At 40.9% G+C, this 23271-nt stretch overlaps 6 protein-coding genes across 6 annotated transcripts; 3 read left to right on the forward strand and 3 right to left on the reverse strand.

The window, feature by feature from the left end:
* Positions 1-26: 26 nt before the first annotated feature.
* mettl26 (methyltransferase like 26) lies at positions 27-3022 on the forward strand. Its single transcript, XM_023422009.2, has 6 exons — positions 27-369; positions 647-809; positions 1757-1816; positions 1946-2013; positions 2247-2325; positions 2453-3022. The coding sequence occupies exons 1-6, from the start codon at positions 176-178 to the stop codon at positions 2507-2509; spliced, it is 621 nt and encodes a 206-aa protein (XP_023277777.1). The 5' UTR covers positions 27-175; the 3' UTR covers positions 2510-3022.
* wfikkn1 (WAP, follistatin/kazal, immunoglobulin, kunitz and netrin domain containing 1) lies at positions 2799-5415 on the reverse strand. Its single transcript, XM_023421974.2, has 2 exons — positions 5088-5415; positions 2799-4962 (listed from the first exon to the last, which is right to left on the reverse strand). Exons 1-2 carry the CDS (start codon positions 5352-5354, stop codon positions 3433-3435), a joined length of 1797 nt encoding a protein of 598 aa, XP_023277742.1. The 5' UTR covers positions 5355-5415; the 3' UTR covers positions 2799-3432.
* A 1272-nt stretch (positions 5416-6687) lies between these two features.
* LOC111666750 (ras-related protein Rab-40C-like) lies at positions 6688-11367 on the reverse strand. The gene is made up of 6 exons (XM_023422210.2): positions 10673-11367; positions 10510-10570; positions 10348-10408; positions 10184-10261; positions 9728-9950; positions 6688-8867 (listed from the first exon to the last, which is right to left on the reverse strand). Exons 1-6 carry the CDS (start codon positions 10824-10826, stop codon positions 8566-8568), a joined length of 879 nt encoding a protein of 292 aa, XP_023277978.1. The 5' UTR covers positions 10827-11367; the 3' UTR covers positions 6688-8565.
* A 941-nt stretch (positions 11368-12308) lies between these two features.
* On the forward strand, positions 12309-15476 carry zp3c (zona pellucida glycoprotein 3c). The gene is made up of 8 exons (XM_023422018.2): positions 12309-12872; positions 12981-13087; positions 13269-13372; positions 14185-14368; positions 14449-14575; positions 14650-14738; positions 14950-15023; positions 15272-15476. Exons 1-8 carry the CDS (start codon positions 12309-12311, stop codon positions 15442-15444), a joined length of 1422 nt encoding a protein of 473 aa, XP_023277786.1. The 3' UTR covers positions 15445-15476.
* LOC111666639 (inositol 1,4,5-trisphosphate receptor-interacting protein) lies at positions 13915-17962 on the reverse strand. The gene is made up of 2 exons (XM_023422017.2): positions 17739-17962; positions 13915-17412 (listed from the first exon to the last, which is right to left on the reverse strand). The coding sequence occupies exon 2, from the start codon at positions 17402-17404 to the stop codon at positions 15596-15598; it is 1809 nt and encodes a 602-aa protein (XP_023277785.1). The 5' UTR covers positions 17405-17412; positions 17739-17962; the 3' UTR covers positions 13915-15595.
* Positions 17963-18581: 619 nt separating this feature from the next.
* calhm1b (calcium homeostasis modulator 1b) lies at positions 18582-22926 on the forward strand. The gene is made up of 3 exons (XM_023422167.2): positions 18582-18832; positions 19594-20181; positions 21452-22926. The coding sequence occupies exons 2-3, from the start codon at positions 19636-19638 to the stop codon at positions 21962-21964; spliced, it is 1059 nt and encodes a 352-aa protein (XP_023277935.1). The 5' UTR covers positions 18582-18832; positions 19594-19635; the 3' UTR covers positions 21965-22926.
* The last annotated feature ends 345 nt before the right edge of the window (positions 22927-23271 follow it).

The following is a 23271-nucleotide window of genomic DNA, read 5'->3' on the forward strand; positions in this document are numbered from 1 at the left end:
GGACGTGAGATCAGTCACGTGAGCAAACGAGGAAGTTGACCATTTTCAGTGGAAAAACAAAACATTCGTGGGTGTCGTTGAGTTAGTCAATCTGGAGCAACGTTATTTAGGTCTGCTGCAGTGGTTGCATAAGCTGTACCGTACAAGTCGACAGTTATACCCGGGGTTTGGCAAGATGCTGAGCGCCGCCGCCGCGGAGAGGAACAAGGAGCCCATCCTGGTGGTGCTCCGGGAGACCGTGAACACCGGGAGACCCCTGCAGGCTCTGGAGATCTCCTCCGGTACCGGGCAGCACGTCACACACTTCGCTCAGGCCCTGCGGAATATAACCTGGCAGCCTTCAGAGTATGACCACCAGTCTCTAGACAGGTACACGCAGGTTGTTTGAGTCAGTTAGCAACTGTTTATATTCCTAGTGTACCTGCTTACAAACTCGAGTATTTACGGTATTAATTCATTTCTGCGTAATAAACTTGACATTAGCCATTGGACTCGGGTATTACCGTATGAAATATTAAAGGAGGAAACTAAATGCCAAATATTACTTATAGCACTGATGCAGAACATCTGCAGGCAGACTGTGCTGGTAAATGTTTTGTTGGAGGGAGCGTGCATTAACAATAATGTCTTTTGTTTCCATTCTCAGTATAGAAGCGTACAGAGCTCGCTACCAGCTGAGCAATGTGAAGCCCGCCATTCACCTGGATGCTTCTCTGCCCCATCAATACTGGGGGGGGGTCCAGGCAGAGAGCCTCGACCTGGTAGTCAACATCAACATGATCCACATTTCTCCAATGGCTTGTACAGAGGTAGGAGGCCTGTGTGCACAAACTGCTGTGATTGGTCTTATCTAGGCCAAGACCTAACCTACCTGTTCGTTTGTGGTATTTTGATAAATTGCACATCTGTTTGGTTATAATGAATGCACCTAAAGCACAACATAAACTGAGGTGTTGAAGGCCTTTTCAACACCTGCATCATTATCTAATCTCAAACCCTACGTGGCCCTGAGGTTCCCTGACATCAGCTCTAGTTTAAGGATTTAAGTATCTTAGTGTATACTGCACCAAGATGGTGCATATTTCTAAACAAACTAAACAAGTTAAATCAACTTATTGCAAACCAATTATAAACAAGGGGCCCTCAGCTCATTTCTCCCCAAGAGCCCACACAGTGGGTTAACCCAGACTTCGCTTCTTAACTTAATGCACCTCTTTGTAACTTCTGCTGAACAGCGCCAACTGTGGCCACAAGTGGCAGGTACAAGTGAAAGGTTAATGTAGAAGACTCAAGAATCTCAGTTACGCAGCAATATCTAACTTAAATTAGCAAACGTCAGCCATTGTCAACTATTGCTCATACCAGGCCAAGTAAAGCTGTAGCAGCAAATCCTGAGTGTACTGATTTGAGCAGGAGTGTATTTAATTGCTTGTGAAATCAAATTTTCATTTGTAAGAGAAGAATTGTTATTTCTTTTTCAAAAATGTACATAGTGTAGCGTTAAGTTTTTCTATTGACTGGTCCTGGTGTTCAGGTTCCATAAAGTATAAATACTGTTGATTATGTGCCCCAGTGTTTATACTCTACAACCATTTCAACTCCTAACGCCTCAGACAAATTACTGTAAGCAATATCCCGTTTACAATATCTGCCTCAGGTCTTTCAATCTGTAGAAGAGACCAAGAACAAAAAGGCTTCAGTTGTTGCCCTTCCTGATGCGATGCTTGTGCCTGAAGCCGTTGCTATTTTCTTCTAGGGTTTATTCAAAGGGGCCGGGGCAGTGTTGAAGCCGCAAGGTCTTCTGTTCACATACGGGGTGAGTGAAAAGACATTTTGTGTCACAAAGATGCACTTACCACATTCATCACACGCTACTATGAGAAGTAAACATGCAAGTGTAACAATAAATGCTACATCACATATTTTGTTGTTGCTGTACCCTCAGCCCTATGCAGTGAATGGTCAGATCACCCCACAGAGCAATGTTGACTTTGACTACAGCCTACGGCAGAGGTAACCTACTCCATGTTTAATGAATCTTTCAAGGCTTTATGGAAATTAAAGATGATAAAGAAAATTGAAAGGAATCTTGAATACTTGGAACTATGAATTTTGTTCAGATGTTAATTCCTCATCAGATCAAACATGAAGTAGTATCTGTTTGCTTTGTATAAGAGACAGATACACTATATACCTACTGTGGGTATATTTAACAGCCGTATTATTTTTTTTTTTTAACCATGCAGGAATCCAAAGTGGGGACTCAGAGATATCTCCCTCCTGAGCACTTTAGCACAAAGAAACGGTTTATTCTTGGAGAAGATAGTAAGTAAACAGCTGATTGAAGCATCCAACACAGTTATTTTCATTGATACGTAAAAGCTGAGAACATAAACAATGCAGTTATGGGATTGCTGGTTTACTAACATGATTTATATATTTTCTCTCCAAGGTGGACATGCCAGCAAACAACAAGTGTCTTCTGTTCAGGAAGGAGAGTTTGGTGTGAAGTATCCTGTTGTTCCGTTTTCTGAAAGGAGACCATGTTTGGAGCAGGATGGTCAAAGCGCCTTAACCTAGACTTGAAGTTCAGACACATTGACAGATTTTCCAGAGCTGTAAATGAATCATGTTTCTCCATGTTCTCATAAACACTGACTTTAGATAAAAATCATTTGATCTGAACTGTTATGATGATACACTATGATACACTATATTGCACACTTGAGTAAAATGAATAAGGCTCACAGATACATTGGTTGTGTACTACATTTAACTTAAGACAGCCACCTGACTACTTTTTCATTTCTTCATTCACTCTGCAGAGACTGTCAGTAAAACTAAGTTAGCAGAAGTGCTTTGCAGAGAGATGTAACAGAGAATGTGCTGCACATTAGATCTTGAAAGTATACATGACAACATGAGGGGATCTATATAAAACATCTATGTAAATAACTAATAGAAAGAGCCTGATACAAACAAATATAATACAATAAAACAGAAAAACACAATATAGATGTAATATACTGTAGGTGTCTATTTCTTTCATGTCACAAGCTAGCTGTTTCTGATCGATTTGTGTGGCTGCTATTCTGGCTACAGTCTTATTTTTCACAATACAAACATACAGAATACATGTCAATAGAAAGAATATCTATATTTCAACTTATTTAAAAAAAAAGAGCATTTCAGCATTGGTGTAAATGGGCTCACAACACATCTGGAATGTAGTACAACCTGTGTTGTAATGAATATATATTGTACATACAAAAGGATCTCTCACAACTTCATTAACATACAGTATTTAACATATTTTTGTCTTTTGATTTAAAGGGTTGTTATTAAATATCAGCTTTTTCTTGTTGCATTTCTGATGCTTATCTTCAGTGCTAAAAGTAAAGGTGACCACAGATACTCTGTGGGCAAACAAGTTTAAGTCTTGGGAGTTTTAGATGCCTCGCAGGTCTTCTTGTCCAGAACCTCACGGAGCTTCTTGAGTCTGCGTTCAGTTATGGCTCTGACATAGCTGTCTGATTGGATGATGGCCATGCCATCCTGCACCACACCCATCACCAGCAGAGGGTTTTCCTCCATGGTGATGTTGGGGCAGGGGCAGCTCCAGTCGATCTTGGCGATGGTCACTTCCAGATGTTTGGTGTTGAAGAAAGTCAGTCCCATCTTTTCATCTCTCAGGACCTCTTCCAAGCTAAAGCGGGCTAACCCAGAGTCCAGATCCTCCACCAGCTCCGTCAGCCTCCCCACAATGGCAAAATCACTGCGGCATAAACTGGGTACCATTTTCCCCTTCACCCGACAGGTCTTACAAGGTTTCCTTTTGGGTTGTGGGCAGTTTGCTTCACACTCCTTTTTGGTGTGGAAGCTGTTGGCGTTCCCATGGCAGCCACCATAGGCGAAGGCTTGGCACTGTTTCATGAGGGAGTTCCAGGCCCAACGCGCCTCCCAAGATTTGCAGGGGCCCTGAACAGCAGGCAGGGAGCAGATGCCCATCCCCTCTCTCTGGCAGGAGGCCTTGCACTCCTCGTAAGTCTCAAACCGGTTGCGACTGTCGTCACACCCACCGTTGCTGAAGGCCATGCAGGTGCCCAGCTTGCTATCATAATACCAGTCCACGTGGCGCTCTCCGCTGCACACTCTGCTGTCCACCTCAGCCAGGCAGTCAGCTGGGGAGAACGGTCTCCCCATGGGCATCTCAGGATCTTCAGAGAAATCATCATCAGCTCGGCGGATGACAGACAGAGGGTATTCTGCATGAAGAACTCCTGCAGAATTGCGTGCGATGCAGGTGTAGATACCTGTGTCCCACACCTGGGCGTTGTAGATGACCAGCTGTCCGATGTTGGTGATGACAACGTTGCCATACATCTGGTCAGGCCTCATGACCAGCCGTTCTCGCCGCTCGCTCTGTTTCTCCCATGTTACATCAGGTCTCGGGACTCCAATGACGTCACAGTGGAAGCTGACTGTGCCTCCGACATAGATGGACTGATGGTGAGGGTTGGAGTACAGTGCGGGAGGCATGGGGTCCTCCTGGGAGGATGTCGGGGTGGGATTAGCGGTAGTGTCCTGAGGCAGTGGACTGGTGTGGGGCCCGGCGAGGTAGAAACGACAGGTGACCACAGTTAAACTCACCCCACGGATGCAGGCCTCTGCATCCATGTAGCAGCGGTTGAAATAGGTGAGGCCATCTGAAGCACAGGTGAAGTTGGGCTCTTTCTCACATCGGTCCTGGCACTTGCAGATGGGCTGCCCATCCCAAATGTCACAGGTTGCTCCTTGCTGGCTGCAGATAAAGCCCTCACAGGTAGCGGTGGAGATGGGGCCGTCGTCTCCTTCTCCACCCAGCCCACCTGGCTGTGCAAACGTGCCGTCAGAGAAACGTGCTGCCACACAGCTGTTGAGGCCACACACGTTGGTGCAGCATTTCTCAAAGTCTGCACAGTCCTGCACACACACAACGTAAAACAACAGCAGTTATGAAAGCAAATTAAAATAGACAAAACACACAATTACCTGAATAACACACACTTTTGATTATTCTGATCATTTTCTAACATAAATGACATCACCTCATCGACGTTGCATTCCCTCTCGCAGGTGCTTTGCGCATCAACCCAGAGGTTGGAATTCAGCTTGTTTGGACAAAGTCCTTCGTGTGCAACTTTGGATCCTGCCACACTTGCACACAAAGAAAGTCCGGGTAGTTTGCAAACCAGGAGCATCAACAAATACGCCCATATCCACCTTAATCCAACTTTATGTGAGTAGGGTGCATTGTGCCAATGTGTATCCTTTATACGTCTGTCCTCCAAGAACTGGGGAGGGATTTTATACATGGTTGCCCGTTTGCATGAGTCGAACACCGAGTAATTCCATTCCTCCTTTAGGTTTTTTTTAAAAAAGCAAGAAGACTATTGTTGATTTTCAAAGGTAGTCATCCGTTTTGTGCGTAAATATAAGAGTCAGTTCGCTGTGCGCAGAGAAAAAAGTTGCAGTATTCCCACTGGTCAGCGCGAGTTCCCATTAAGTGACCAAAATATATCTCGGGAATAAGTTTTTTAAAGCAACTGGGCAGCATAAAACATCCGCCTTGATCATCAAAACAAAACTTGTAACAATGGACAAAATCTCATTCAGGTCGATTCCCCAGAACAGCGAAATAAGCGAGTGAGGAACTGCACAATGAGAGAAAGACGCAACATCAGCCTTTCAGAGTGTGAATGGAGGTGGAAAGGGCAGCCCCTCTGACCGCCCCCATGGTCGCTCAGTGTCTGAAACTTTTATGAAGCAGCACCATGCGCTAAGCAACTGGACAAACATTGTAAAAAAAAAAAAAAACATCAAAGAAATGTGGGGCAGTGGTGGCAAGCTGTCCCAACAACCGTGCGCACGGAGCCAAACATTCCGGTGAGAAATCCAACGTTAAATGTGTCCAGACAGAATTTATAGGGGTGACGTTCATAAATAAGGTAATGAGCAGTTTTCTTGCAGAGGGCTGTTGTTGTTGTTGTTGTTGTTGTTGTTGTTGTTGGTTATAATTCCATCTTCGGTTACAGTTAGATTCCTCCAGATGTTTTTTACGCAGTTAAGACTCATGTAAACACAGGTTTTCTTGCACAAAGCAAAGAGTAAATTGTAAAGTCGTCTGCAGCCCAAGCCGGGGAGAGTGAAACCAAACACGAGGCGTGTCGCATCACGTCTTGCAAAACACGGTGTTTACGTCCTCCTTGTCTAGACATCGGTCAATTTACCACCGTCCCTCATTCACACGGAGCTCAGAGATGCCACGGTCAGGTGGGAAGACGTAAAGCGCCACATTTTCAATAGTGTGCAACTCATCTTTGTCCCAGCGCAGCTCCGAGGCGATGAGAAGCAGCTCCCCTCATCTTTTCATCGAGGGTGACCCTGCAACCTTTGGGTGACTTTTGACCGCGCTGCATTCATGTGCCGCAGCGATGTGCCGGTTATCCACAACTGGCCAATACCGAGGGAGCAGCTAATCAATTCAGCAGCCCCCCCCACGGCTTTATTGCACTTGAGCACCAGCGGCCCCGGACTGGACAAAGGGAACAAAAATATTCCCACAATTCGCACAATGACCTTGATAAATGTTTGAATGAAAAATCATTGCGACACAGCTCACAAGCTGATGAAAACACAAAGCAAACCTTGTAGTTGTACCCTTTATTGTGATGGGTGACTGTTTTCAATGAAGACAAAATTAATTCAGCCCGTATCCAAACCTTTGGACACACAGCTCTGATAGCAACGGTCGGTATCAAACGTTTCATATAGTGCTTTAAATGTTCACCCAAGAGTTTCTGTTTGCCTATTGTACTGGTCTCACACCATACACCACATAAAACAGGCGCCAGTAGGAAACATGCACCGATTTTTTTTATGCACTCATTGATCTTAATACATACATACAGCCATGACACTGGGAATGTTGAAGTGGAAATACAGCACATGTTAATCAGAGGTGGAAAGAAGACTGAGAATTTATATTAGAACACATATATTTGTGTAGATTATTCAATTATTAAAACAAAAGTATCATTAGTTCGCTCTGATTTAAAAACGTGTCTTTAAGTTCCTTTGACATTACATGGCTCTTGCATTGTGTCCAGAAAAAGAAGTACTGTAAACAATCATTATAACCCCATTTATTATTATTTTACACACATTTGAAGAAGGTTGGGAAATAAGACTTAAGTAAGACTGTAAGTAGCAAAAGTACAAATACTCAGACAAGCAGCAATGTTCAATAAAAATATGACAGTAGCAGATACACTACTCAGTGACTTTCCACCTCTGATTCTTACAGTCCCACATATTACCACAGGGCCACTGAAAGGTAGCAGATGAATATTGTTTTACATTCATAAATACATAGCATATACATAAAATATCCAAAAATCAATCCAATTAAAATGTTCCTCACACCAGTGTCCTGTGAGTTTACACAGTCCTGTTAAGAACCAAGACATCACTGCAGAAGGTTCTGAAGGCAAAACGCCGTAATTGAGCAAACAAGCTGTACATCTGAGTTTGTACAAGGTTTCCTCATCAGCACCGAGCAATCTTTTAATTGCCCCAGGCGTTAACAGATTCATATTGATCATGCTGTTGATGGTTTAAACCATTTAAGGCAATAATACAACTAGGACCATAGGATGACTGATGGAGATGGAGGGTGAGGGTTCATTTGGGCTAAAAATTCAGGGGCACCACAAAAAGTCTTGCAAACAAGACAACTTGGCTTGTCTTTGCTGGACAGTTTCACAGAATAAGTAGTGCTAGACTAAAGAGTGTTTTTCAGTGTTGTCAGAAGTACTCATCTGAATTTTTCTTAAGTCTAGAACTACTGTACCTGGGAAAGTATCCCTGCAAGCTCATGACATTCAATTTAAGCTGGTCTTATGTAAAACTGAACTAATCTGAGTTTTAAATAAGTAGCTCAGTATTCTTGAGGCTGTAAAGGGAATTTTCTACTGTAGGCAAAGGGCATAAGACACACAAATAAGTTGTACATCAAAGCATCAAAGCTCCCAAAACATTCAAGACAAAACAAGCGCAAGAAGCTCCTCCCCAAGAACAATCACTACACACAGATCAAAACGACAGCACATACAGGATATTTACAACTTCAAGTCAACTTTAAATACCAATAAACAATCCTGATCCACATAAAAGCTAGCTAATGTCTCTCCACTCATTTGTAGTGTTAACAGGTGAGTGATAATCCTTAAATTCACATCTGTTGGTCCCAGGGAAATCTTGTTCTACTTGATCACAGTGAGTTTCTGTAGTAAAGAGTACAAGTAAATGGACATCCACAAGATGGCACCGGCAAGCGCAAAGAAAACAGAAAACAACCCAGCCATCCATGTCAGTTCCCATAGGTCAATGTGAGTTTGCAGCTATATCCGTTTCTGATGAAGATAGCCGGCAGCTCTCCATGCTCCTCTCTGGCCTCGTGACCTCTCGGAGCAACAACACCTTTAATATTGGTCCTATGGAGGCAACCATTAGTCCACTTCTTCACTATGAAATCTTACAGTTCCCCTTTGAGGAAGACGACGAGTTCTTTGGAGGACTCTGTGGAGGCCTGAAGGACTTTGAGCGTTTGAGACTGTTGGCTTTGCTTCCACCGCCGCTGCCACCCGAGGCTGCACTGTTGGCCACCGAGTAGGAGCGTCCATGCATCATGACTGCATTCATACCATTGGCCATAGAGAAAGACTTGAGGTGGGACTTGATGGCGACAGGGAGGGGCAGTTTGTCAATGAGGTGCACCGGTGTGCAGGACACTATCGAACGGCAGCACAGATCTTGGAGGCTGAAGACTGTAGAACAAGACAAAATAAGAAAAAGGAAGATGGATGTTATGACTCAAAATCGCATAAAATACACTGTGACGTATGAACTGCAAATGAGAGATGCCTGCAATACTTTTCAGTATGTTCTTACACAGTACTATTACAGTACTGCAATTACAGCTAAGGGGAGACCAAGCAGACGCCCTGTGCCAGATAAGTACCTTGAAGCTGTAACCAAATAACAGATGTACACATTTCATTACTGAAAAGAGCAGTACGTCTTTCCAGAAACAATGTCCTGGTATTCAGTGCCAGTGAAAGGCGTTAACTTGCCGTTACATTCTACCAAAGAAATAGCACCAGCGAAGACTACTGAGAGTGTCCATAGTGACTTTTACACAGTTTCTAGGGATTCACAACGTTTTTGAGTTTTTCAAATTTAATTCTGAAATGTTCTGATGGGCACAAATAGAATTCCATTCATATCCGATGCACCGGATTGGCAGGAGAAATTTCAGTGTTGGATATCTAGATGTCACAACCTAGGATCCACACCTGGATTGAGTTAGGTGAAGTATATTTGTGGACCTTCTTCATCACATGCTGAACATTACCTGATGAAGATGTACAGTTGAATCCCATCTGTAATCAGTGAATCGCCTCTTTGGGAACATTTATTCAGTGTGTTTTCTGCTTTAGAGGTAAATATCTCAAAATATAAATATATAAATAATATAATCTATAAATAAATAAAACTTAAACTTTCCTCAGTTTTCTTTCTATCATTGGTGAGAACTGACGCCCCCCCACCCCTTTAAACAGTAGGAAAAAAACACATATTCCTTATCTGACAGAACTGGTAGGCAAAAAATTATTAACCAGCTCACCTCTGTTGGGCCTCCAAAATTTCTCCATCCCGTGTCTCATCAGCACGATGCGTGAAAGCTCTGTGAAGGATTCAATGACGTTGAAGTTGCAGAGCGGACTGACCTCGAAGAAAGTCATGCTGTTCTTCTCTGCATAAGCCCTTGCCTGCTCGGTTGGTACCTGCCGCTTGAAAGCCAGGTGAAGTCGGTTTCCCACCAGTATTCTGGGTACACCTGGGGCATGCTGATGGAAAAAAACAAATCTGTTGTAATAGTTGCAGAACTTTAATGTATTTCTTTATCACGTTTACAAAAAACCTATTCTACATATCCAACTCTTTGGTGCACAGACTGTGGCAGAGCTAGAAACAGACAATGAGCATTCTCAGCTGAAATAACAGTGGCACAGGATATGCCCTCATCTACAGGTGTTTCCTATAATTCTTTGTCCACCAGAAATGGGTTGGAGGAGATTACCTCGTCAATTTCCCGAATCCAACGGTCAATGCCATCAAATGACCAGCCGTTAGTGATGTCATACACGAGCAGGATGCCCTGTGGGGTGAAAGTGGAATATGTTCACAAGTGCACAGAATTAGATAATGAAGGAAAAACACCAAAATTGCTCTCCAAGTCCTCACCTGTGCTCCACGAGAGTAAGACCTGAAGATGGTGCAGAATCTGCCTTGCCCTGATGTGTCCCTGTTGAACAAACACATTAAAGCAAGTAGGTAGATCAATATGCTGTGGGTGTGTTTATTACTGCAGCCAGACACTACTTATATGATAATAAAAACACTTACCATAACTCTAATTTCACTCTTCTCCCATCCAGCAGAATCGTGGTGGTTTTATAATCAATTCCTGTGATTACACACAATCCACACACAGTTGGTTAATGTTGGTCGTTCTAGCCCCTTTAAGTAATTTCTAAACAACTGAACAAAAGCAGAGATATTAACTCACCACTGCTGTAGGCGTAAGGAGACTCTACTGAGCCATCTTGCAAACTTTCCAATATTTCTCCCTTGCCGACATCGCTGTCTCCCACCAAAAGAAATTTTAGGAGATAATCGTAACTCTTTACAGGACTACTCTGGGTCCCCATCATCCCACGCATTGGATCCGATTCACAGAGAGCTTTTTCAGCTCGCCAGAAGTCCACTGTTCGGGGTAAGGGACGAACCAGAGGGTCCCCAGCAGAGATAGCGAAAGCTTGGCGACTGCCGTTTGACGTTAACGTTAGGTTACCAGCTAGCTGGTGTAAATCTCACGATTTACATCAACTGTATCCTTTACTTCGGAGACAAAAAATAATTTCGTCATTCCACTGGATTATACGGAAAAGATCTTTCGGCGGTTTGTATTAGCTCTGGACAACCGAGTCCAGACACCGTAGATGCAACGTTGGTGTTCACGTTAATAATCAAAACAACCTTAGCTGTTAGCTGGCTTATTAGCTAGTCAGCTAACACAAACGACAATAACGTATTCTAGCACAAACAGAGGATATAAAGTAAAAACGAGGCTGTTTGGCTACATGAAACGATATTCCACTGAACACAATCAAACCATTTTGCTTTGTTTATGATGAAAAAAGCCAACAGGGATATTCCGCTTCCGAGCACAACGTCTAGCCAAGTGCGCTGAGTTACTGTGGTACTTCCTAGTACTGACATCATTAGCTGCGCAACATCCGGTTTTGATTTTAAAAAAATATAAAAGAAAAAATGTAATTATAGAACATAAAAATACTGTGAAAATAACAAGAACCAAAAAATACAGTTTATTGTTGATTCACTTATTTTATTTGTCAGATTTAATATTTATAGATCAACACTTTTATATCTTATCAGTAATAGGAAATGTGTTAATATAATTAATCCGCTTTGGGAAATATTACAATTATTTTCGTAACATAATTATGCCTTTTGCACTTTTTTATTTAAGCTTTATTATAAATTGATGTCTCACTTTATTTGATATTTATATTTAGAAAATAATGATAATTGATGTCTTGATTTGATTAGTGTAATCAAACTGCCTGAAAGTTCATGGACCTTGATTCTCTCACCCTTATTCTTTGTATGGTTGTTGGACTGAAATTTGGGAGGAAATGCCCTGTTGCTGCCTGACCAGGGAGAGAAAAAATAAATGTAAACTCTACCTATTGGTTAAATTGAAATGATTGATTTCATTTTAACATTATTTTCTATGTTACACTGAATTGGAGTAGATAAGGAAATGTCACATTATGATATACACCTACCTAAAACCAAAAAACTGAACATTTTAATCTTCAGGATTAAGGATTTTTTGCAAGATAGACTGCATTAGTTTTAGCTAGGTGTACCTAATAAACTGACAACTGAGTGTACTTTACAAAGCCACAGTGGTGTACCTCAAATAAAGGGACAGATATAGCCTGTTTAGGTGATTATTCTTGGTCTCCTCTCATTGGTTGTCCTCAATTGGCATTTGCAGCAGCTGTGGGAAGTCTCTCTAGATTGCAGATCACAAAAGCCAAGTGAAACACCAGTATCATACTCAACCTGCTCAGGTGAAGGGTCGGCCTCAGTGAGAGACAGCTGCCAGAGTGAAAATGGGGTTTATGCACACTGGGCTTCTGTTACTGCTGTTTAGTTCTGCCTATAGTTATCAGTTTAGAAGTGGAGCTGGATCTGGCCTGTCTGTGCAAGATCCTGAATTAGAGTGGGCAAGAATGGAGACAGTTATAGATGAAGATATGAAGCCAGGACCTGCACTTAAAACCAAACTCTGGAGGAGTGGATCAGGTAGTGGCTCTTCAACTCCTGAAGCGAAGAAGCTTCCTGAGTATGTGAATGTCTTATCCTCTAAGTACCCGAAAGAGGCTTTCAAGCCAGAAAAAGGTGCCAGACCTCTCCCTGACTGGGTCAAGGAAATGTTACTTCGTCCTTCCACTGCTGCAAAACCAGCAGCAGGAGGAGCTGCAGCAGGCAGAGGAAAGTTGGTCGAAATCCTGTGTCATGTTGACAGAATGTATGTAAGAATTAGAAGACAGGTCTTTAAGACTAGGGATGCTTATAAAAACTTGAAACTAGGTACCTGTCCTGTTAACCAAGGTACCAAAGACCATTATTACCTTCTGTACCTCCTTAAAACTGACTGTGGATTCAAAAGAGAGGTTGGTAAAGATGTCTTCTTTATATATATATATTTTTTTTTCTATTTTCAATACAATTTTCTGCTTCACTGTGAGAAACTAAAACCAGCAGAAATGTCTATGTTCCAGAGTAAGACAGATTATCTGTCCATCGGCAATGTGCTCCACTACAAGCCAGCTGGTGTCATTTTAAGGGAAATGCCATTCGATGTTTCTCTGCAGTGTAACTTTCCCAGGTAAGACTTTTTATTTATTTTCTTTCTATCCCTTTACTGTTGGTCAGCTTGAGTTTTAAGTCTAGGTCATAACTGTTTTTTAAATCACATTACCTACAAGTATTTATGTAATTTCCAAATTAAGGGTTTATATTTTAGCATACTCAAAGAAGTAATCATAGTTTTCACATGGCTGTTGCAGGTGGTTTCACTCCTATAAAGTTGGATTCCATCCCAAACTACAAGGAGGAACAGTTTTCAAAGCACTCCAACCAAAAAGTAACTTAATCCTCACTGCTCAAGATGGTATGTTACTTTTTTTTTTTTTTTTTTTTAAAAATGTGACTTGATTACTCTTCATGCTTGTGGTCTTAGCATGCAAAGCTGTTGGCCAGTGTTTTCAGCACAAGGCCTTTGCTGCAAGGTGTTTGGATGCAAAGGAAAGATGTATGCTTAGATGAATGGTAAAAAGAGCAAGCCATTAAGTTGTACCTGCTTAAACTAAGACATGTACCTTGAGGATACAATTAGGAAAACACTAAATATTGGCCAATATCCTAAAAATATGTAACATGGTGGTCAAAATAACAGGAAAAACTAAGCTAGTACAAACTGGTTCACTTTAATAACATTTAAAAAAAAAAGAAAAAAAAAAAGTTAGTGTGAAGTTAACACTAGCATTTTTTTTATTTTTTTTTTTATTAAAGGAATTCTCAAATGTTTTCTCTTTCAAACCACAAATTATTTGCTGCATGAGGTGAAGACAAAACTATTATTTCATTTGAGCTAAACCTGGAACTAATGCCAAAAGAGAATTGCAGAGTTTATACAAGGCTGGAGACAAACTCTTTAGTTAATATCAATTTTTATTGAGTTTTTCATGTCACTATAGTAGGATTTGTTATCTTTCTTAAGCATTTGAAGGTGTACTATATACAATAACACTAAAGCACATAAGCATTTTCAGGGATAGGGATCAAATATTTTCACTTTGGATTTTTGTAACCATCACCCCCCTTTTTTTTTTTTTTTTTTTATATAAATTAAATGGTGAATATGTGGCAGCCCTCTTAATTTATCTAAAACAGCCCAGTGACTAACATCTCTCTTTGCTTCAGCATCAGGGAATGAAATCACAGGTCCCAAAACATACACCTTGGGCCAGCCAATGTACTTTGAGGCCAAGCAACCTGACAACACTGCACATTCTGGAGATCAGAGGTTGTACATCAACAAGTGCTTCATGACTGCAAACCAAGACCCCAACTCCAGTCCTAAATATACCGCCATTGACAACCAAGGGTCAGATTTGAATTGGTTCAGAATTAAAATTGCCTCTTCACTTGGTTCAAAGTTAACATGCATATGCTCTTCAATTGCAGCTGCATGATTGATGGTAAGGTGACAGTACAGTCGAAGTTCCTCAGTGGTGCCTCAAAGATGGCCCAGAAGTTCAGTGTGGGTGCCCTCATTTTCAAGGACATGGTTTCCCCTTCTTCCTCATCACAGGTACTGAGAGTAAACTGAGAGCTGTGTACTGTCAAAGTGTCGAATCTGTTACACTGAAATCAAGTGTCTTTCAGCAACTCTACATGCACTGTGAGATCTCAAAGGGGAAACTTACTCCAACTCCGTCTTCAAAGGCTTGTAATTATGATCCAGCGACCAAAAAGTAAGTTGTCTCTAAAGGTGAACACCCACAGGTTGCAGTAGCTTGCTTTTTGAAGGTCTTGCAGGATGAAAGGTTTCATGTGGATTTGACAAAACAACTAAGCTTTTATCAACAGCTGGTGGTATTTTGAGTACTGTTGCCCGCGGTGTGTGTTTATTGCCATGCTTGCCAGCTGACATTTGAAGACCTAATAAAACTGTTAATGGTTTAGGTGGAAGGAGCTTTACGGTGACGACTCAGTGTGCACCTGCTGTGAATCGACTTGCCCCTCAGCACAGCCCAGGGGTAAGGATCCACCTTTTTTGTTTACACATTACAGAAAGTCACTACAAAAGCCATTAGTATGAAATGCAGTGGTTTTACACATGATTTTCTTGTTGCACATCAGTTAACTTGTGAAGCATTTTGCTGTCATGTACAGGCAGTATTACAAGTCCAAACTGCTTATCCATTATTTGACACTCCTGCAGTTTCTTCAGACAAAATGGCTCAAAGCTACTCTTCCTCAAATAAGATTTGTGATTTATCAACAGCTTCCAGTAATATCGTCTCTAGTCACTCTTGGAAGGTTGACGTGAGCGGCAGGGATGGATATGTGGATGTTCACCCTCAGATGAAATCGCTTGATGCTGACACATTCAGTTTGGAGGACTCCGACATGGCAGAGCACAGCGACTTTGTAAACTACTGGGAGCATGACTACTAAAATAAATCATGTGGAAATGCTTAGATTTTTTTTTAAATAAATGGCTTTCTGATACTTGATGTTTCTATTGCTCAATGTCATAAAACACTCATTGCTGTAAGGGTAAAGAGATTAAAGCCATAAGTTAAACTGTACACTTAAGACTTCAAAACTACATTTTCTCAAATGGCTGACACTTATCAACATAATCATGTATCAGCATGTGTGTGTTTCTGAGCATTTCCTGGAAATGCATCAGAGCATTTCTGCAGATACAGTCATGTACCACAAGGGGATGGAAGAGATTAACTGGCTTTGCTTGAGTAAACTCAGCAGGGAGTTGAATAATATTCTTGGTTAAAGGGTTCCCAATCAAAACATGGTGCAGGAGCTTTTTCTCCAGGCTTCTCTCCATGAAGTCCAGTAAGTCTCGTAGCCTCCAAGCCACATCATTTGGTTTCCACTGTGATGGGTCTTTGGTCAGAAGCAGATGCATTAGTGCAGTTTTGAAATGAAAATCCTTGAGCGCACTAATTCCAGACAGTGCTGTCTGTCTGTTGTGAAGGAAACGTGCAATTTCAAGAGTTTGAGTGTGGCAGGAGTTTAAAGGCAGCCGTTTAGAGAGGCCTTCTAAGAGCTGATCTTCGTAGATGGTCAGGGAGAGTGTCCAGAAAGTGTCCAAGTTGTTTGGGGAACAAGGTGTGATGTAGAAATGAGCAGCAGTGTTTAATTTAACTACAGGATTCATGCTGAAGCTAACCTTCTTCCCTGATCTGAATCGAACAACCAGAGCACCCGGAGCATCAACGTTACGAATGCTGAGGTCAAATTCATACTTGTATGAAATCAGTGCCCATGCTTGTTTGATAGTGCTCTGAAACCACCTGGTAACCTGAGATTTTGACAGGAAAGGCGTGTTCTTCAAGCAAAGCATACCATCGCAAACATCAGCAGCTTTTGTCTTTACTTTGTCATTCTCACAATGCAGCAGGCAAACCATATCATCATCTGCATCATAGGACTGGCAGGGGCAGCCATTTTGGATTTTCTTATTTTCCACCACTTTTATTTGACCACAGATTGGGATATCCGGCTGCAGGTCACTCGCATGGTTATTCCTGAGAAGGTACTGGAAACTATAAGGCTCAGGCGGGTTGATAGGAACAATTATATCACATGCATCCAACATCTGACAGTCCCCAATCACCATACCTCCATTTCTATCACAGATGGTCCTCATGGTCTCCACCATCTGAGTAGCAAACCCTTCCAAAAATTCATCCTCCCTCCACTTCTTATTGGATGAGGCTTGAACACATTTAGAATGAAAACTCTGCAGAGTGTCACTGTCAGGTAGTGGCACTTCACCAGCGATGCAGGTCCCTGAGAAAGAGGTCTTGGCTTCACCTTGTTTCTTCTGGGAATTTTTTCTCAAGTATTTGTTGAAGAAGCGGATCATGGAAATAATGGAGAATGTATTCCATATGTACCAGAGGTAATCCTCCCCCGAGTCATTGATAACCTTCTCTGATGTTTCATTTTCTGACAACTTGATGTGGCCTTCTGACAGAGACGATGCTTCTTCTTTGGAGCTGAAGTCTTCCATCTCCTCTGGCTTTTGTTGTTGCCCCTGTGGTCTGATTGGTTCAGTCTGAATGTCTTCCCTCTGTTTACTCCTGGCGTCCAACCGTAAGCTTCCCTCTAGCTCATGGCCAGATTCGTTTCTGGACTCTGGACTTGCTATAAAATGTCCCCCTTCTGGTAATTTGTGACCATCATAGTCGTCATTATGTGTTATTTTCTGACGGACAGGTGCCATTTCCTGGTCTAGTTTCTTTTCCTCCCTCAGCAGCTTCTCGTCGTGCTTTTGCATTCCCACTGTGTTGATATCACCCAATTCTTCCTCCACCCCGGGGTCATCCCTCGGACACATAAGGAGACCCAGACCCACCCAGAACACTCGCAGCAGAGTATCTTGCATCGTCAATACTGTGTGTGAACAGATCAAACAGAATAAAGAATTGTTACAAATCATTTTTGGGGATTTTGAAAATGCATTTGTCATCCATTAAATATGTAAAAATAAAAGATGAAAATCCTGAAATCCTTATAATTATATTTAAAAATACTAATGAAAAATGTTCTTGACAGTAAATTTCACAATGATGCAAAGCTAGAAACTAATGAGCTACTTCCTCGACAGCCTGAAAACATCCACTTTACCCTAAGACTACATTTTACATGAAACACAATTAATCGCTGCAAGTAACATTAAAGGAGAATGAGAATCCACACCAGAGCAAACGATTACTTACCTCAATATTGCAGTGTTGCAGTACTGTGTGAATAGGTACAAAGCAGGAAGTAAAAGTAACCTTGCACAGCCACAGGCTCAGTGATCTCTTCCTATTTTAGATGTAGGTTGTCTTTCGTGACTTATTTCCTGCACACCCAGCCCAACTGCTCAGCTGTGACATTTTCCTGTGCAATAAACTGAAGAAAAACAGATAGCACTAACTTCCTGTAAGTTTCACTGCACGTTCAGAAAAGTCTGAAACGAACCATTGACTCTGAGTCAATGAATGAATCATAGACTGTTATATTATATATATATATATATATATATTATACTATGATATGAAGGACCAAGCATTAGGCTACATACTATGGTTCAAAATAAGACTAATGACGTGTAGAAAGTGCCTATGAATAGGAAAGTAAGCCCCTGCCTTTTATTCTCCTGTGGTCTTACAACTGGTTTGTCAAGCTTTGCCTCATTCAGTGGGAGCAGTTGAGTTCAAATGGCTATGTGAAATAAACTAACAAAAAGGTGTAATGGTTATTATATTTTGCATGCAACAGCCATTGTCCCTTGATTTATTTGGTTCTGATCAAGTGGAAACAGATTCACCCTTCACCTCTTAGTCAACAACCAAATTTTCCAGCCAAAGCCACAGATATTTGAATGTTTCGAGGCCGTTTTTGCATGTCTGGATCGTCACAGATGAGCAGCACTCTTTAGGTAACTTGAGGAAACACTACTACATACTATGTCCATCTAAGTCAATAACTAACAATATTAATATGAATATATTATATTATATATATAATATAAAAGAACTGACTGGAAAGTATGTCAGTGTTTTCTGAGCACTGTAGCAGCTTTACTTTAGAGAAAGTGTGGGTTGAATGTGAATCTTTGTTACATCACATGAAACACAGGTGCGTGTGAAGGGAGGGGCAAGATGACAGATGATGCGGTCAGCTTTGAAAATCACCACAGAGAGTTCGAGAGACACCTTTCAGTCAGTCAGAGCTTCAACACCTGATAAGGACTGCATGTTTTTTACTATGGACATTGTCATTATATGAAATTTTCCTTTCCTCTTATTTATCCACAAGAAAACAGGTAAGAGTGTTTGTGTTGCTACTTTCTGATCAATATCTGCACTTTGTTTTATTATCTCTAAATACACTCATAAAACCTGTGAGACTCTGGTACCCTCTAATAACAAACGTTATTAAATAGTTCATAAATTATAATTAATAAATAATTGCTTTTTTAATGGAAGATTTTTGGATTGCTGGATTGTGAAAAATCTGTGTGGCCTGTGAGCCGTCCATCTTCTGGAAAAGTGATGCGGCGTACAAAACAAATCTTTTAACAACTTATTTACATTCACAACTTGTAAGTATCGTTTATGAATGACTAACATTTATCATTACGCATGACTTACTAAGATGTGTTGTAGGCTAATTAGAAAATGAGAACACTTAATGACTCATTAACATTTCTAACCACAAGTTTATTAGCCTTTATTTTTGATTTATTAACATATATTACTATTGACCTAATGGTTTATTACTCCTTATCAATCAAAGTTAATAACTTGATCCAACCATGATGATAGATCTTTTATAATCTAGCAGTCAAACATTATTCTTATCAATGGCTTATAAAATATCTATAAAACATTATTATTATTATAATCCCTTTATAAAGAGGTTCTTATCAGACAGTGGTAAAGTGATTCCTACTAAATCTCAATGAATTTAACATTGATTTTCAAGTGATTTACAATAATGACACAAGAATCAGCATGCTGTGGTGCTGTTTCTACCACTTTTTACTGACTGATTTGAAACTTTCTACCACACTTCTTTTCACAGATTTAATTTCATCAGAAGCAAAGGTCCACCACATCTCCCAAGATGGATAAGTTTCGTATGATGTTCCAGTTCCTTCAGTCCAACCAGGAATCTTTTATGAATGGGATCTGTGGTATCATGGCACTAGCTAGTGCACAGATGTACTCTGCTTTTGAATTCAGCTGCCCCTGCATGCCAGAGTACAACTACACCTATGGGATCGGACTGCTTTTCATCCCACCTATATGGTTCTTTATGTTAGGTTTTGTTCTGAACAATAATGTGTCAGTGCTCGCCGAGGAGTGGAAAAGACCCACAGGCAGACGCAGGAAGGATCCTACAATCCTCCGCTACATGTTTTGTTCAATCACACAGAGATCCTTGATAGCACCTGCAGTTTGGGTGTCTGTCACTCTCATGGATGGGAAAAGTTTCCTGTGTGCTTTCAGCATCAACTTGGATATTGACAGGTTTGGGAATTACAGTCTTGTCAAGGGGATGTCAGAGACGGAGAAGATAAAACTGCTGGCAAGGATTCCATGCAAAGATCTGTTTGAGCATCAGGAAATAAGAGTGGCGGCATCACGATACATCAAGTGTATATCACAGGTAGCCTGGTGATTTCTTGTCTCTCAGTTTTTCTGTAAATGGTTTGAAACTAACAGGTCATGACGACTTGTTGACCAAGGCAGATCTGGAAACAAGTGAGACAAATGATTTCTCCGACCTAAACGTGTCAAACGGCATAGTTGAGTCAAACTGAGAATACATACATCTGAGTACAATTGGCTATTGCTTTTAGCTTATAGCCTAACATAAGCTATTGTTGTTGTGTGGGAATTTGGGGTCAGCAAAGCTAGCCAGCTAATACTGACAACATGACTAGATTGTATTTTCAGACAGTAAGGCACTTAATGTAGTTAAATATGTTCTCATACGCGTCATAGCTATCACAGGCTTTGTTCACGGCAGACATTTTGGTATGTCACAGTGTGAAAAGCTCTGGTGTAAGCAATAAAATTGTTGATGGCTGAATCCAAATTGAGGGTTTTGACAAACAAGGGGTAGTTTAGCTGATTCCAGAATTTCACTCTCACCACAATACAACAAAATTAATTAATTAATGAAGAAACAACTGTATAGCTAAATTGATCAAATCTGAATTGGAATTGGAGGGGATACAGTTAGTGGACTCATGACCTCAGTATCTTTATTTCTATATACACATATTGTATAGGCTATGTGTACAGTAAGGGTTTGGCAAAAAGTTGGGGGCACATTCAGAAGAAGGTTTTCAACTTTTATCACTGAAAAGTGTGACTCAGCAAAATCTAATTGTTCTTGCTTTATTCTTAAAAAAAACTGTGTTTAACATAAATCCCCCCGCCAGACTCGAACTCACTTTGCACTTTGAGTTCGCTAGAGCTTTCCGGTTCGCTTAGTAGAGGGATAGATAAGCCTCTAAATTTATCATTCAAGGCACTGGGACCTATTTCATCCGTCCAAAAACACCCACACTGTTATTTAGGTCTTTGATCAGCTGAAGCGCAATTATACAGGCTTAAAAGTAACCTCTCTAAAAAGTCTATTGATATACAGATTCTGTTAATGAGCTATGAAACTGATGGGAAACTGCTAGATAGGCCTTTTCCATCACATATTCGACTATTTGCCTATATCCTAATATTTACAAGAACAACACTAAACACTGTTGCATGTCCTGTTCAGCCAGACTGAAGGAGTCAAGATTAACCAGATAGTACGTTCACTCTCAAGACACATTTCCCGATTGTCTATATTCTGACCACAGAGTATTATTATGAGGGCTCAAAATAATGCCCAGCTTGCTATACCAATAATACATGTCTATATTTCACAGGCATGTGGATGGATGTTTTTGCTGATGATGACCTTCACGGCCTTCCTGATCCGGGCTATTCGACCATGCTTTACCCAGGCCGCTTTCCTCAAGACCAAGTACTGGTCTCATTACATTGACATCGAGCGCAAGATGTTCGACGAGACCTGTAAGGAGCACGCCAAGAGCTTTGCCAAGGTTTGCATCCATCAGTACTTTGAGAACATCAGTGGGGAGATGCGCAGCTTCCACCGCCATCGCTCCTGCAACGACGACAGTGACGATGATGACGAAGACAACAAGAAAAGTGATGAAGACAAGCTTCTGGGTATCAGAGCCCAGGATGATATGAATAAAGTTTTGTGGAACTGGCACACCTGTAAGCCAGCACTGGCTCTGAGAAAGGACCAAATAGATGGCGAAAACAATGGCAGACTGAATGGAGAAGCCAATGGAGCACTTAATGGGTTTGTAAAGGGACACACCCATGATGTGGGAAAAAAGGAATGGGCAGTGTATTACAGTAAGGTCTGATCCAGCTGGATCTTATTTAGCTTTCAGTCAGTCACATTGTTTCAGAGTTTCAGGAATAACAACTTGATTTTTAGAATTTGTAAAATTTTGTTAGAAATATACATATACACGTTTGTATGTATTTGTAACATTTTATGAATGGATATAAAGAGGAATGTATAGTTTGACTGATGGAGCATGATAAGCACAAAGTGTAAAAACTGTCATCATATTTCTGGTTCACACACAGTTAATTTCTCTCAAAAGATGTCTAGTACTGGGTGTAGTCCAAAACTTGTTTGTACTGTTGTCACCACTGTTTTATCTATAGGGCATGATATACTAATGAAAACACAATCTGGCACTTCTCTCTGAGGGACTGAGCTTGGCAAAAAACCTTGTCTTTAAATTGTAGGCTGCAGAAGTAAAGCTGCTGCATCGGGCCGATAGTAAAGCATTATTACAGCACACTGGAGAATTCTCATTGATAACAACACTAATGAATGTTTGTGTTGCTCACAAGTGTGGGGCCACCATAAATATTCCCAGGGCACAAAACTGAAAGTGTCGACGTGGGTCTTATGAGCTGCATGCACTTCAACTCCCTGTTGCTCCTTGCTTTAAGGCAAAACTACGCAACGTCTCAAAGAAGAAATAAGAAAATCTTTCTCTTGCAAATGAAAAGCTGAATGCATAAGAAATAAAAAAAACATTCATTCTCAATTCCATACACTCAGATATGAATGTAATTCAGACAAATACTTGATCTGTATTGGCCCATGTAACAAGGGTTTCACAGAATCCTTAAAAAATATCAACCTAGCCATTCAAGAATGGAAATGTCTCCATTAACACAGTATAATCTTGGTTTATTATGTTTTGCAAACATTATCTCTGGTTTGAACCGTGTGAGAGCAGATAACCCTACAGTGCTACTGTATTTCCAGTCAGGCAATCCTATGATTTATACAAAAAAAACAAAAGGTTGTGTCAGCCAAAACAATTTACATGCCATTAAGAAAACAAGGTCAGCATTCGTATCTCTCTCTCTCTCGCTCTCTCCCGCTCACTTTTGCACTCAGTTTTGTCAGTCACCTCTTGTTAAAACCTTTTTTCATCGAAGTGTTGACTGTTCTATCTTGTAAAAAGCCTTGTGAATGTATTTTTGCAGGGATTTCATTACAGCTGAACATTTTAATTTTTACTGCACATCTTCAGGAAACTGTTGATACAATGGTGTTTTCACCACATTTCACAAGAGGGCGTGCTTTTGCCAAAACCACCAGCCTTCACATGCCAACAACACAACCCTGTAGCTACAACACACA

Source organism: Seriola lalandi, unplaced genomic scaffold (assembly GCF_002814215.2).
Source record: "Seriola lalandi dorsalis isolate HSWRI2012SDOR001 ecotype SW California unplaced genomic scaffold, Sedor1 jcf7180002054678, whole genome shotgun sequence".
Classification (NCBI taxonomy): Eukaryota; Metazoa; Chordata; class Actinopteri; order Carangiformes; family Carangidae; genus Seriola; species Seriola lalandi.

What these genes read in the sequence shown, in the direction of transcription:
- mettl26 (XM_023422009.2), top strand. Translation starts at nt 176, where the DNA reads ATGCTGAGCGCCGCCGCCGCGGAGAGGAACAAGGAGCCCATCCTGGTG. An exon ending in GACTACAGCCTACGGCAGAG is followed by an intron (nt 2,014 to 2,246) that starts GTAACCTACTCC and finishes TTAACCATGCAG; the next exon opens with GAATCCAAAGTGGGGACTCA. An exon ending in GTTTATTCTTGGAGAAGATA is followed by an intron (nt 2,326 to 2,452) that starts GTAAGTAAACAG and finishes TTTCTCTCCAAG; the next exon opens with GTGGACATGCCAGCAAACAA.
- wfikkn1 (XM_023421974.2), bottom strand. Translation starts at nt 5,354, where the DNA reads ATGTATAAAATCCCTCCCCAGTTCTTGGAGGACAGACGTATAAAGGAT. An exon ending in GGGAATGCAACGTCGATGAG is followed by an intron (nt 4,963 to 5,087) that starts GTGATGTCATTT and finishes GTGTGTGTGCAG; the next exon opens with GACTGTGCAGACTTTGAGAA.
- LOC111666750 (XM_023422210.2), bottom strand. Translation starts at nt 10,826, where the DNA reads ATGCGTGGGATGATGGGGACCCAGAGTAGTCCTGTAAAGAGTTACGAT. An exon ending in GGATTCGGGAAATTGACGAG is followed by an intron (nt 9,951 to 10,183) that starts GTAATCTCCTCC and finishes TTTTTCCATCAG; the next exon opens with CATGCCCCAGGTGTACCCAG. An exon ending in ATTTTGGAGGCCCAACAGAG is followed by an intron (nt 8,868 to 9,727) that starts GTGAGCTGGTTA and finishes CTTGTTCTACAG; the next exon opens with TCTTCAGCCTCCAAGATCTG.
- zp3c (XM_023422018.2), top strand. Translation starts at nt 12,309, where the DNA reads ATGGGGTTTATGCACACTGGGCTTCTGTTACTGCTGTTTAGTTCTGCC. An exon ending in AATCCTCACTGCTCAAGATG is followed by an intron (nt 13,373 to 14,184) that starts GTATGTTACTTT and finishes TCTTTGCTTCAG; the next exon opens with CATCAGGGAATGAAATCACA. An exon ending in TATGATCCAGCGACCAAAAA is followed by an intron (nt 14,739 to 14,949) that starts GTAAGTTGTCTC and finishes TTAATGGTTTAG; the next exon opens with GTGGAAGGAGCTTTACGGTG.
- LOC111666639 (XM_023422017.2), bottom strand. Translation starts at nt 17,404, where the DNA reads ATGCAAGATACTCTGCTGCGAGTGTTCTGGGTGGGTCTGGGTCTCCTT.
- calhm1b (XM_023422167.2), top strand. Translation starts at nt 19,636, where the DNA reads ATGGATAAGTTTCGTATGATGTTCCAGTTCCTTCAGTCCAACCAGGAA. An exon ending in ACATCAAGTGTATATCACAG is followed by an intron (nt 20,182 to 21,451) that starts GTAGCCTGGTGA and finishes TATATTTCACAG; the next exon opens with GCATGTGGATGGATGTTTTT.